Source organism: Cydia pomonella, chromosome 2 (genome assembly GCF_033807575.1).
Source record: "Cydia pomonella isolate Wapato2018A chromosome 2, ilCydPomo1, whole genome shotgun sequence".
Lineage (NCBI taxonomy): Eukaryota > Metazoa > Arthropoda > Insecta > Lepidoptera > Tortricidae > Cydia > Cydia pomonella.
Genome location: NC_084704.1, coordinates 20444098 through 20458953, shown reverse-complemented (window position 1 = coordinate 20458953; position 14856 = coordinate 20444098). Strand labels below are relative to the sequence as shown.

Here is a 14856-nt window from a genome sequence, read left to right as displayed (position 1 = left end):
CTAGTAGGTATGTGCGATGGCATCAAGTGCAATTTTATGTGTATATCTAAATAAAATATTTTAAACATAAATAATAGTTATGCAAGTCATAAAATAAAATTAACGACGACAAGTTTTTACCCAAACGCCAAAATTAAAATACATATTCATATTAAATCTACGTCGCACTAGGTATGTTTCGAGTAGCTATTTTTATTTTATTATTGCGCAATAGGTACTTAAGACAAAAACACCTTACGTCAATAAACCACCTAATTAAAAAACGGAGCGTTAAAAAACACCTGTCGCAAGAATCCGAAAAAAGCTCTTTAGCAGGTAGGTGCGCGTGCGCCGAGCGAGGTTCTACGCCGCTCTGACGGGCGGCGCACGAACCTGGCAGGTGCCGCCTTTGGAGGGGAGCGCACCTTACTACATCTTACAAACATATCCATACATTTGATATGGAACTTATTTGTAGTGACATAAGACCGATATTTCAAAAATTACTATGGCAAACTCTTGCAGGGCTTTACTCCTCTCCTTTTTATCGAGCAAAAAATGAACTGTAAACGCGATCACGGCCGCTACTAAGGTCAATGTTAGCGCTTCCTTCAGTCTACGTTCAGAGACGGCGCGCGCATCTTGCGTGTGCGCTTACCGGTACTCCCGTACTGTGCTGATATTGTACCCTAAACGGACAATATTGTGACGGGTTGAACGAACTTTGATTAAAATGACCAAATATTTTTTCGTTAACTTTAACTTTGAGAATAGCCGTGCCTGACTCATATGAGTATATGCAGTGATTAATTTACACTGACGTTTCACTGGACGATCGATCACGCACCCAACCGATATTTTGTCGGCGACATCAGCGACTGATAATCGGAGAGACGTCCCTTTTTTCTTGTAATAAATTATTTATACTCATTAACTGTGATGGACGAGTTCAGTCACATTCTCGGGGATTACTCATTTGTGGCATGACTGTGGGAGGACAAATTTAATCCTAATTAATTAATCAGTTTTGACTGAAAGTGTGTGCAAAGATGGAGACTTTGGTGCTAATACCCCAAGAACTGAGCTTGGCTTTGAGGCCTGGTGGTGCCAGAGGAAGGGAGGCATCAGTGAATGTTTGGACATCACAAGAGCTGCCGAAGGGATCCCTTTTATACCCTTTTCAAGGAACTATAAGAATCGACAAGCTTCACGTGTACTCCTACGTTCCAGACCACGACGTGAGTAACCAATTGTTTATTACCTACGTTTTTATTTGGGAAATATTTTATTCAATGATGTAATTTAATTAAACTATCCATAAATTTTTGAAAAAGATTAGAATTTTTAGATTTTAACTCATAACTCATATATACTGCCTGATTTAATATGACTATGACATATTCCAATTTAGAATTATGATTTTCACTTGAAGACATTCAACACTTTCTACGAGATGCATACGATACGAAAACATCTCAATTAGTAATATGTTAGGATATATGTATTTTATCAGAGATTTTAAAGCAGCACAGGTATATTTTATCCGGTTCAATGATTACCTACCATATAAAATATATGCTCTCTACCTAGCGCCCTTTTGCCGATACTTTCATAATTTGTTAATAAGACTGCGGCTCTAGTAAAAAAGGTGAAATTTTTATACATTTAATGAAACTTATACAGTTTTAAACTAAATTAATATATATAATTAACGCAGAGTCAAAATTACTGCATCTAGAAAATTTATGTTTATTTACAATGCTAACGAAGTCATAAGCAACAGCTCTTGTACTTGTAGTCAACCAATTTGAATCCTAGGCCAGTATAGAACCTAGTCGCTTTAACTAGTCTATACATGACATGCATCACTCAATAAGCACTGTCGTAGAAGTCATTATGACATGGTTCTATAGTGGCCTAGGAATCAAATTGGTTGACCGTACAATCATAATTAAGTAACCACAAAACAATACCGAAGATACAGCCTATACAGAATTGCTACTTTGTTAGTTACCTAATGAAACCTATGCGAGATTTCCATCTATAACCAGTAAAGATTCTAATCAGACGTTAAAAACGAATTGGACCACAATATTAAATGACAGTAATTACGCTTATCACAGTAGAATAAATTATTAAAAATTGGTACAGCATTAACATTTTATTTTGCCATAAAGCCGTAGGTATGTTTAATGGATATGGGCGTCCTTGGTAAATAAGGAAACGAGACATATTATTTCAATTTAATAACTATTCGAGTTTTGACACAAATTGAGTAACGGCTTGGTAGGTAGGTAAGTTTTATAAGATTCAAAATCGGAAAAAGTCGCGTCTGCGTGTTAAACTTAGCCCCCATTTTAAGTTAATCTAGATTTTATTTATTTATTTAAACATTATTGCGCATCACATGAAAGTAGAAATATATGTAGTATTTAATACCAGAATTCTTTCTCTACCTATAAACTAAACTGTTCAGCCGTTTTGACGAAAACAGTAACCAAATACAAGTTCAAACGAAAAACACTTGTTTCTTATAAAATAAAGAACTTGATTTAATCGGTCAATAATGTGAACTAAATACAGGATAGGCTACTGATACGAATTTTGGTAGATAAAATGGGTACATAATATGTAATTAGAACATTAATACATTATATATGATATATGTCATCGTCTACTTAAACCAATTTATGTTACCAAAACCGGTGCCCAGGCTCAGTTTTTCAGGGTTTTGTTATATATATAAGAAATATACATTATCAAAATGTAAGTACCATAGACATACTTTTTATTTACCAGTCAGTGGAGAAAATGTATCCCAGCGACTAGGAAATAAACATAAGTATCCTTTTTTTGACTTTTCAAAGTTATTATTTATTGTATAAGAAATATATCATTGTTTACTTATTGTTATAATATATGCTTTTCCATATTTATTGATTGTTTCGGTAAAGCTTTAGTACTGCAAAATATATTGTTATTTAATTAATAAATTTGTTATCTCTTAATAATGAAGAGAGTCATGTTGCGTAATGATGGGAGAAATATAAAAAGTTCCTGGTCATTTAGATTGAACTAAAGAAAAGTATGAGGCTCCATTTAACAGAAAAAATTAAACAACTTTTCATGTCGAAGAACTATTGTACGTTGAGACGTGACGCCGTGACGGCCAGCTTACAAGGTTACAGACAGGTAATTATATAATGAGGATTGTGATCTATGAGCAGGAAGCAGAAAAATTGATTCAATTAATTGTATTGACAAATTCATCAATAGATATAAACTGAAGGTTTATTGATTTTAACTTAAAAAAAAAACTTTTCGTGAATTTCAACCGTGATCTTCTTATGGTCAGGAAATATAGGAATTGATCAGTTACATAAATACAGGATGTATTCGCAAATAGTAGCTACAGACTTAAGTTTAACTATAAGTTCAATTAAGGTCTAAGCAATTTAAATGATGTTAGTGATTCCTTATTTTAATGGCAATTATTTTAAATGTAGCATGAATATAGTTTGCAAATTAATACATAATTGATTACAATTAGTTGAAATGATATCTGATACAAAATGATCCCACCGAAAACATTTGCATGTAAAATGTTGCCAAGACGAAACCATAAGGCTCGCACTGTCAAACAGTTGTCAGATCTCATGTAGAGCCAAGCTTCTAACTCTACAAGCCGTAACTTCACGGTCTCTACACCTTAGCCAAACTATGTGGCAAGGCCGTTTCGTTACTATTACTACAAAACCTACAGTAGAACAGTACCCCTAGTGTCATTTTAGTCGATAGCGAAACGTGACGTACGCGTTTGCGTTAAGTCTCATTTTGTATGGGTTTATGACAAGCGCCAAGCGGGACGTTTTGGAAAGTCAAAAATCTCATACAAAATGACACTTAACGCAAACGCGTACGTCACGTTTCGCTGTCGAAAATATTTACACTAGGGGTACTGAAAAGAAATGAACAGTGAATACATTTTTCACGTTACACCCATATGATGGTAGTGAAAACCATATATGGCTATAATTTATGGAGTGGAGGGAGACAGTAATGAAGAAGTTTCTATCAAAAATACCGAATTCTGAAGGTTATAGGATAGCAGGGACGATGTGCCCTACATATACATAAGAAAGATTTAAAAAAAGGGAGTTAATTGAGAAAAATAACTATTGCGGGTGTAGGAAACACTATCGCGAGACTCTTATTCTCACCCAAGATTGATTTGGATGAGTTGTTTGCTGGCATTGCGTAACCTAAATGGGATCTGGAGAAGATAAGGCACTTGGGTAGTAAAAAATTAAAACCTAATCTATTACTAAAATGGAAAATCAAGTTATGGCCATTTCTCCTGTAATGGTTCGGTCATCATTCCCGGCTACCTCGGGAGAGATTGCCAATTGTAAAGAAAAATTGAAACATTTTATTAAACCGAATTCAATAAAAATATAATTTTGTTTGTTTCATTTTCAAAAGCCAATAATTTGTTCAAAGTTTATAAAAAAAATAAAGATTTGTTTGCTAAAATTTTTTTTATCGCGTTTAAAAAACTATAAACCCCGGACTTACCCTAATTGAAAAGAAAAACTGTTTTCTGTGGGATGATGATGATGATGATGATAGACAACGGCATGATCAGTGTTGTTCAGTTCGTCAATTATGAACGGTGCAACGCGCTAAAAAAATGTAACAAAGGACACGCATTATGTTTTAATTATTAAGACGATATAATATAATATTTTTTTCCATAACCAATATCTATCCATTTAAAAATGTTGGTAGGTACTTTTCCACATTACTACTAACATTCGTCAAATAATCAGTATTAGACAGAAATTTTAACGAAACAATCCAGTAGCATTGAAAATAAAATGTCTTCAACTTTCCCATTCATTACAGATAATCCGTAGTTAAGGCGTCAGTAAACATCGTTATTTGAAAGTAATGACTCCCTTCCTATGTTATTTGGCTTGCTCGTTATACCTGTTCAAATAAATACAAACAGAAAACTTATAGGAAACCACAATGGTTTCAAAAACGTGAGTGCAGCCTTGAAATCATCGGAGATGTAAAAACTTGGTAAATGATTAGTTGTATAAATATTTAATACAATATAAGAAATAATCATAATAAATTGTTGTTTTCAAGTAGTGTTTTTTTTTTAATGTAATGACATTTTGAAACACCTGTCTTGTTACAAAAATATCATAAATTATTTATCACTTTTACAAATAAAAACATTCTAACGACACTTGACGTCTTGTCCAAAGTACGTCAAACCATTTGAGATTTTTGACCTGTGGAAGCTTCATAATGTCGACACTGGGTTCTGGGATAAAAGCCAACTCCATTTATTTCTAGTCTGTGGTGTTCGACTCCTCACGTCCGTCCTCGGTTACCAACGAGATGAGAGTTTAAAACGGACGGATGGACAAAAACCAGATCATAAGCAACCGCATGATTGTGCTTTTCGCGGCCGGCCGTTGGTTTTCTAAATAAGCTCGCGCCACAAACTTGCATCACAGAACTTTGCCGTAAATGCGTTTTTTGAGTCAGATGTTTTGTTTTTTGGCCTGTCAAAAGTTTTGTTCCATAGTTACTGAGTTTAGTAATCATAGACTTCTTATTTTTCATGAGTTTGGTAGATCTTCAAGTAATTTTCCTATAATTACTAAATAAGTGTACTGGAAATATAAGTAGATAAAGAAAATGGTTTTACCACAACAAGTTAATCGTTGCCGTATAGTACAAAATTTAATAAAAATAATTATATGCCATTGCGGCAAACGGACGTACCGATTAGGTCATCAAGTTTTGTGAATTCGACACATTTAAATAATAATAATAAAAAAATTCAATTCATTAGGTATTGTATATGGACTAATATGTACTAATTGTGCTAGTATTGGGTAAGTCAATAACTGAATACGCCTACATTATTTCATAAACGCATACCTACTATATGTTAATGAAAATTCTTAAATCCACCGCGATAAAAAAAATGTTTGGATTTATTAATCCTTTTTTTTTTTGTAAGTATATTCAAATTATAATGTAAAATACATTATATTGATACAATTTAAAGAATTCAAAAATCCAGAATTTATACTGGACGTGAGCTGAAACGTAAAGCCGGAGCCACAAAAAAAACCTTGGTTTCTATCCAATTTTATATCAAGGAATGTAAATGCATTTCTTTATGCTTGACACAAGTTATTAGCTTCAGAGGATAGTCTATAAAAAGTAGATACACGGAAATATAATTGTTTGAATGTAATGTATATCTCAGCAGCTGATCGTAAAATCAGGCAGACCATGAAGTTCCTAGGCATATCGTGAATTCTGAAAATCATTGGCTCGTCTCCTGAGTCGACCAAGCCGCGTTACGTAGGACTCTTATTTCTGGACAGTTTGCCCTTCGAGCATCTGATGCAACCTAACGAACCTATCCTACCTATATTTTGGTTTAATGTGACTACCGTCAAAACAATACACAGGAACTTTACGATAGGCCGCCGATATATACATTCTTTCTCACTACGCTTGTACGTATACCAGACAGAGCACAATATGGACAATTGAAAACTGCCTTTTGGATTCATTTTAGTTTAAGTAGTCAGTTTAAGTAGTCAGTAGTAGTGTAAAACTAGCACTGACTACTCAGGCGTTTAGGGATATTAGTTTTAACTAGAAAAAACAAGCTTTACTTTCGGGATTTTACGGTAGGTTAGGGATTAGATAGGGTTAGGTATCATAACTATCATAATATAAAGCTTATATAATTACATTTTTGGAGCTGTGATATTTTGTTAACTATAAGTGCTTAATACTTTACTGTTATTTTAATTTTAATGGCTTTTTTTACTAACCAAGTACTACAAACCAACAAGTCGAATTCCATCGGTTATATGTAAATCCTAAAACACGATGTGTGTCAATTCAATCTACGTACATTGTAAAACAATCTATTACTGAAACTGTGAGGTCAATCAGCCTTATAATTCTATGAAGCAAGTGGGTTACAAACATTTTATTTATTATGAGCTCATATTGTCCCACTGCTGTGCAAAGGCCTCCCTCTTATTCTTCCACGTGTCCCTATCCTCGGAAGTCTCCCACCAGTCTCTGTCAAAGGCGTCAAGTTCGTCCCGCCATCTCCGACGACGGCTACCGTGACGCCTTACAATTTGTGGGACCCAACTGTGGGTTACAAAATAATACTTACATTTTAAACGCACCTAAGTTATCAATACCAGCAAATATCTCTTAAATTGGGCCACACAATCTAGTAGCGTTTTTGTACATCCACGCACGCGCCTCTTCATAACCACTACTTTGTTCCCCACAAGAAGCTAATTACTATTGTACTGAATGTTTTGACAACGGCCATTTATAATTCTTTACACAGTCTTTATTGGACCGGAATGTATTAGCGGTGTTGAAATTTAATAATTGGTCCATTTCATTCGTTACACAACGATAATCACTAGCTGAAGTTTTGGTTGGGATACTTGCATTAAAGTTTTTTGCACATATAAATTGCAATATTCATATTTTATACACAGAACAAATACAAGTAGATTTTTTATGTTAAATATTAAAAGATTTTATTAAACTATGATTAACACTAGGTATAACATTTATAAGTTAATTAGATTTGTGAGTTATCTCCAAGGTTTACTATCTGTAGATGTCAAAAATATTGTTGATCTGACAACATTCAAAAGTATGTTACTTTTGGGTACAACTAGTGGTAATTGCAAGCTAAATAAAAGATGGTAAAAACAGTAATATGAGTATGACGTTGATGATGATGATGAAAATACGTAAGTGACATGAGCCTCAATTATTATCACGGAGATATGATTACCAAAATATTTTTAGTTTCCATAATAAAATAATCAAAGCTAATTTACGCATAATAAGTGTAAAGAACGTATAAGTTACCACAGTAGAGAGTGCAAATCTCATTGTTTTAACACAAAAGCGAAAGTTCATTCTTCACTATGAGATAATTAGGTGTTTCACCTGTTGCATGGATTGCGTCACATGAGGTTTTTCCTCAATTGTATTGGACAGTGAACTTGTATGGAAAGAGTTTTTATAGCCATATTGTTGACGTGTCGGAAGCTATTCAGGTTAATTTATTACGCGGGGCGTATGAAGTGCACTTTAGCGCAGAAACGATTTGTTAATAATTAAACTTTTTCAAAGGATTTAGAGATAAAGCTGATAAGTATTTAAATAACTTTTATTTAATTTTAAATAACTAAAGCTATTTAAGATGTACCTATGCACCATATATACATTACTAATTTCCTTTATAATAGTTATAGGTATTATGAGAGTTTTTCACTCCTTTAAGTTGTGACAGAATTTTATTTCCTGGAGCAGTATTTAGTTCCTTAGCGATTATAACATATTGACAGGTAAGCGAGTATTACCAAAGTGTCAGTGGCACTTCATCAAACAGAGACTTATTGAAAAAAATGCTTGCTTTTTCTTTGAGACTTATAGAAAAAGCTGTTCAATTGTCTCAAGCTAGTTAAACCCATGGGATAGTTTTATGTTTACCCCGCCACTGTAAATTACATATGAATTTAGCCGTTTCCAAAATTATTCCAATGCACCTTATCGTAACACAACCTACATTTAACATATATCTAATGACAGAGATACAAATCACGTTGATGACACCGCCGCCCTAACAATTTTATAATTTCAAAACATGTCATCGTGATCTAGATTATCTGAGTTCAAAGAGCAAGAGCATGTCAACGTTCCTACATAATAGCTTCATTTTTCTCGCCCATACTAGTTACAGAGAAATTATGAAGAATTCGCACGTTCACTCACCGCCTCTTGTTTTTATGACAAGGAATTATGCGAGTAGCAGTCATTTCCTTAAAATTGTTTAAATTGTCACGATACCCTGTAATTAAGAAGCAAGAATAGACGTTGTGTTAAATATTTAAAAAAATGCTTAAAAATATTACATTTTCATTTTCCTAGGTCAAGTTAATTTAATCAATTCATTTAAATTAAAATAATTATAATAATGCACCTAAAAAGGACCAGTTTTTTCTTAATATTTCAATGTCATTGAGATTTTATTTTAACCAGATTAAGAAAAAACCCATTGGATCGGTCGGGTTTTGGTATTAGGTACACCGGGTCCCGATTTTAGTTGAAGTTTGACGAATCTTTGATGTGTATTATTTTACATACATATTACATATTGTAACAAGCCTTTAACTCTCACGCAACCTCGCTTTGCAGTTAACTAATACAAATATACCTTGTAACAAATTCTCATTTAAATTTCTTATCGGTCTATAATTAAAATCATTCATAATCTTCTCAGTAATTGCCCGCAACCGTTTAATTGATGAATCACGAAACGCTCAAAAGTGATTTATTTGAAAATGAATATGAATATTTTTGTTTAGTACCAACCTGTGTGTATAAAACATAGATATAATGATTGGTACTGCAGGCATTTAAACTAAGATATAATATAAGTATTATTTGCAAAATATTTGCACATTATTTAAATAGTTGGTTTAAGAATGAGCCGGACAAGGCATTAGCCAAAAGTTAATTTTTATTGTAACTATACGTAATTTACCTATAAATATTTAAGGATCAGAAAACTTTTAACAAATTTTGGTTAATGGATTTGTGGTAGTATTTATAGGAATGGTTCTGAAGAATTCAATAATATATTTATTAAAGAGTGAAAAAAAAAATTGTTTACTGTTACGGCCATCAACTAATTCATCAATAGCGAAGATGAACAAAAACCGGAAAAAATGTACTAAAGAACTGCATAACGAGCTGTTCCCATCTAAGGTCTCACTTTTTGTTGTGAGTAAACAACTTTGTTGCCAGTAAACAATATTTATTTTAACAAACAACAATGTCGCGTCGCATACAAAATGGCGATATAAACAAGTCAATATTAACATAATACAAAACACATCATTGCTAGTTTATGGCAAGTGCTTTCAAAATGGAAAGCGTTATGCGAAAAAGACCCAGAAGCGGTGCAAGTTGCCAGTACTTAATATTCATGCGAATGGAGTCATGTAAGAAGTTACCATTGAGGCTAATCAACGGAGAGATAAACACAGTGCAGTTATATGCCTCAAGTGTGATGAACCGTGACGACCAAACCTAGTAAAATATCCATCGGATCTTCGTTACAGATCTGTTATTGGATTACTCACATTCTGATATTAAGAATTAATAGTAAAAATGTTAAAATTATAATTTCATTTTGCCTTATTCTGCAAGATATTCAGATTTTTTGCTTTTAATATTTTCTTATCTAATACATCACTAGTTTATTACTAAATTTAGAGGTCCAGTTGTATTGTGCATTGTCCACATTTACCTATGTTAAAAATAAATATAACATTAGCCATTATATTTTCTTATGTCTATTATTTTGCCGTGACCTACAGGATAAATATCTCAAAATTAACAAATAAAACAATAAAAGCATAATAATTAATATTATGCTGTATTGTCTTGGTTATCATACCGCTTACCGTGGACCAACTTAGTTTCACCTAGCCGGAGGACAAAAGATTTGAATAACCAATCGTCGCTTCGAAGCAGAGCCATAAGTTACGGTTTGCGTACCTATATACATATATTTATTTATTGTAACACGAGTCTTAATATTTTAGGTACTACACAATTGTAAGTTTGATATGACTCACAGTAGTCACAGTGCATCTCACACGCACATTGGTTCGTCATTGGTTGGTCATTAGACGTCTCGCTCCCGCTTATTGAAGCGGGAGCGAGACGTCTAATGACACGACTTCCAGTGCTTTTCGCTCTGTACCAATTAGCGTGAGCAGCGTCAAAGACGTAGCAAAACATGATTAACACCGTAACAAATTATTAGATCACAATTGGATATTGAAGCGATAAAGAGGACAAACTTGGGTGATTATATACTTAAGTCGTTCCAAAGTCCTACAAGTATGTAAGAGGTACTTATTCGCACTCATTATGCAAAGTAAAATAAAAAAGCAATCAAAGTCCAATAAAATTGGTTGTTTCCATTTTATACTCACAAATGGGTCATGTCGCACTCAGCAGCATGCATGCGGGCTGTCACATAGACGGAGTTAATATGAGCAATGGGAGCTATGTCGACGACATGGTGTTGTTGAGTGCGTCAGTCTGCGGCATCAGAAGGTTGCTTTAAGTATGTGAGGATTACGCACACACGCATGGACTCAAGTATAATGTTAATAAAAATCAGTATATGGTTTTTGGGGTCGAGTCTAAAATACCATCTGTAATACATCCAATCAAACTTAACACGGTTGCCCTGCAAAGGGTATACCAGTACAAGTATCTAGGTCATATGGTTACTACCGACCTCAAGGACGATGCTGATATAGAACAGGAATGTAGGGCCTTATGGATCAGAGGTAACATGGTTGCACGCAGATTTGCTCGATGCTCAAGAGAAAGTAAGGTGACTTTATACAGAGCTTTTTGCACAACATTTTACACCTGCAGTCTATGGAGAAGGTACACCTTGAGATCGTATAGGGCCCTACAAGTACAATACAATAACGCATTCAGGGCACTGATGGGGCTGCTGCGATACTGCAGCGCATCAGGGCAGTTTTCGGAGGCGCAGGTGGCGTGTTTTAAAGCTACCTGGTGCGACGCGTGCGCGCCAGCTCCAACAGCGTCCTGGAAATGATCGCGGACAAGTTTTGCCCGTACATGACATTTTGCTATGGACTCTATGCGCCCAGCAGCACTGTGGTTAACACATTGAGATATAGATGATAACTGTCAATGTGTTAACCACTGATGCGTTAAAAAAACGTTTATTTTATTGTATTAATGCATGTGTATTTATAGTATAGTGTTTAAGTCTAGTGTTCCAAATTAATAAACAAATTTTCTTCTTCTTCTTCCTCGCGTTGTCCCGGCATTTTGCCACGGCTCATGGGAGCCTGGGGTCCGCTTGACAACTAATCCCAAGATTTGGCGTAGGCACTAGTTTTTACGAAAGCGACTGCCATCTGACCTTCCAACCCAGAGGGTAAACTAGGCCTTGTTGGGATTAGTCCGGTTTCCTCACGATGTTTTCCTTCACCGAAAAGCGACTGGTAAATATCGAATGATATTTCGTACATAAGTTCCGAAAAACTCATTGGTACGAGCCGGGGTTTGAATTGAACCCGCGATCTCCGGATTGCAAGTCGCACGCTCTTACCGCTAGGCCACCAGCGCTTAATAAACAAATTTTACTCAAAATAAACTAATTTTATATTAATTTAATTTAATAACGTTAGGAACAAACAGGCAACTTCCCTAGGGACATTATGAAAGTTATTGATTTGGGTACATTTTTATTAGAATTTCATAGTATAGATTTAAAGAAAAAAATCTTTGAGCATACCTAACTATAAGGGCCAACCCAGCAAAAAAAATAGGCTTCTAATTAACCATTAACTTTATGATATCCACAGAAAATTTATTTATACTACTTACAAAAGTTTTTAACCCAAATTCACGATTGTTCGAATTCCCGGTACAATTTATAATGTAAAGTAAGCTACATTCAAACATATTTTCTAGATTAATTAAAAACCGATATTCAATATCTGATATTGTTATTAGAGGCGGACAAGCCATCTGTAATAGTCCAAGGGCATAAACTGTGTGCCCCGTTATTCGATTCCATAGCCGAGTTTACGATTGAACCAATATCTTTGCTTATTTATTTGCAGAACCATAAGACCTGAGTTTATTGAGTAGTAGGACTAGATGTTGCATAATATTATCACGTCACATTCGCATTATTATCTTACATTACAAGGAAGGGTTAATAAACTTACAAAGAACTGATCCTAAGTCAATATTTATATTTTTTAAATGTATAAAGGTTAATTCCCGCCATTTATGTGTAACACCTTTCAATCAAAAATACCGTCGTAATAATATTAATCAATTGAATTATTCTTACACGTTTATACGTACCATCAATTTGAACCAGGCTCAATCAATTACACACTTATTTCACTCACAAATCACATTAAACATTTCACTTGAGCGACTCGTCGTTTTTATGTCTAGAAATTTAATTAATCGAAAACAGATGGTACCTTGTTAACCGATGGTATTATTCGGATTCGGTTCTTAATTGAAAAATCGATAGGCGATTCATGATCTTTTGAAAGATCGCGCAAATACAATGCGCACACGCTGCGCCATTGACTTTCTATGAAGGACGATAATCACCTATTGTTCATAAAGTTCATATATAAATTTAAGAAAGTAGTTTGAGACCAAGGTTGGGTTAAAAAGCGTTAATCTTATTGATTCAAATGTAATGTAACGTTTACGCAAAAAAATAAACACAAATTAGCTCAAAATGCAAAAAAAATGTGCATTTCAAGACAAAAATACAATAAGCCTAAACACAGTTAGAATACAGGCAGGGTTATATAACGGAGTTCTGTGGATTAACTATGTTCTTTTTCGGTTCAATAGTTAATAAAGAATAATACGGGCGGGTTCTTAGTTTTTATAATCGTATTATTGTATCTTAGAAGAACTTTTTACATACAGGCGAGGTACATAATATATCTATATTTATTGCCAAGTAATCTATGACTTTAATGTGTTTTTGTAAACATACCACAACTATGATGCAAGAGGCCCTTTTATTAAGATTACTGAGTATTACCCATCGTCTAGGCTATTTTAAATTATTGGTGTAAATGTAAATACTTACCTACAGGTTGTTTATTTAGTCACCTGCAATAATTTACGGGGTGAATACGAGTATATAGGTCATACTGAGTAACTTTTGCTATGGGACCAAACCGGATATCGCCAAAATTTTTGGGTGTTTCATACATTGTGGCTGTCTTTTCTATGGGAGAGTTTCTTTTGTCGCGATTTCGGGGTTGGTCCCTCAGCATGATCTATATGTTCATACCGTAAATTATTGCAGGTGACTAAATAAACATTCTGTATAATTTAATAAGCAAAGGTAACAAATAACACCATAAATAAGCTATAATAAAATGTTAACGCTTAGAGCATTTATAAAATAGAATAGGATACTCTTTATTGGCACACCTCAGTAAAAATATACAAGGAAAATAAACCATTGATTAAATTTAGAGGCAGCATTTATAATGTGCCCGGTTTCCAAAATTTACATATAGTTTTGTAGTTAGCGTGACTTTGCTTTCCCACGGCTGCTGATTTGGATTTTGGATCCATTCGGTGCCCGGAGCGAAGGATATCGTAATTTTAGGGCTTCCGGGCAGTTTGATATAATTCCTTCAGTTATTGGCAATTAGTATTCACATTGATCGGCAGCATAAGTTAGCGTAAAAGCGCGGAAGGTGCCAAAAGAGCCGTGCGTGCACACACCAATAAAAGTGACATTTGGATGTCAACTATGAGACGTTCGCCGTCGCATTACTGTCGCGATTATGACGTCCAAAATGTTACGCATACTGCTAAGGAAATTGACAGATACAGCACCAGCGTCGAGACCACAGCAGCAATGTATATAACAATAATCCCTGATTTCTTAGTGATCATAAAAAGGTCTACATACTGAAGTACCGATACATTTTTAGTCAGGAGTGAAACAACTAGATGTAACTACGGGTCATGTAATATGACAATAGTACATTGTGCAACGAGGGGGTACCTAAATGAAATTTAAAGACTTGAGTTTGCAATTTCCTTACCCTCGGAGTTACACACAATGTTTTTCATCACACTTGCGAAGTAAAACCTAAATTTTAAGCGAAATAATTCTTAATGACATTTCAAATATTCGACCGCCATATTGTCATTCGTTAA

At 34.3% G+C, this 14856-nt stretch overlaps 1 protein-coding gene across 1 annotated transcript in view; it reads left to right on the top strand.

Moving 5' to 3' along the window:
- Positions 1–585: 585 nt before the first annotated feature.
- Positions 586–14856, top strand: part of LOC133534612 (zinc finger protein 177-like) — a 68649-nt gene continuing 54378 nt past the window's right edge. The window contains exon 1 of the mRNA XM_061873811.1: positions 586–1217. Coding sequence (XP_061729795.1) covers positions 1029–1217 — 189 coding nt within the window. The 5' untranslated portion in view covers positions 586–1028. The remainder of the gene's footprint in view (positions 1218–14856) is intronic.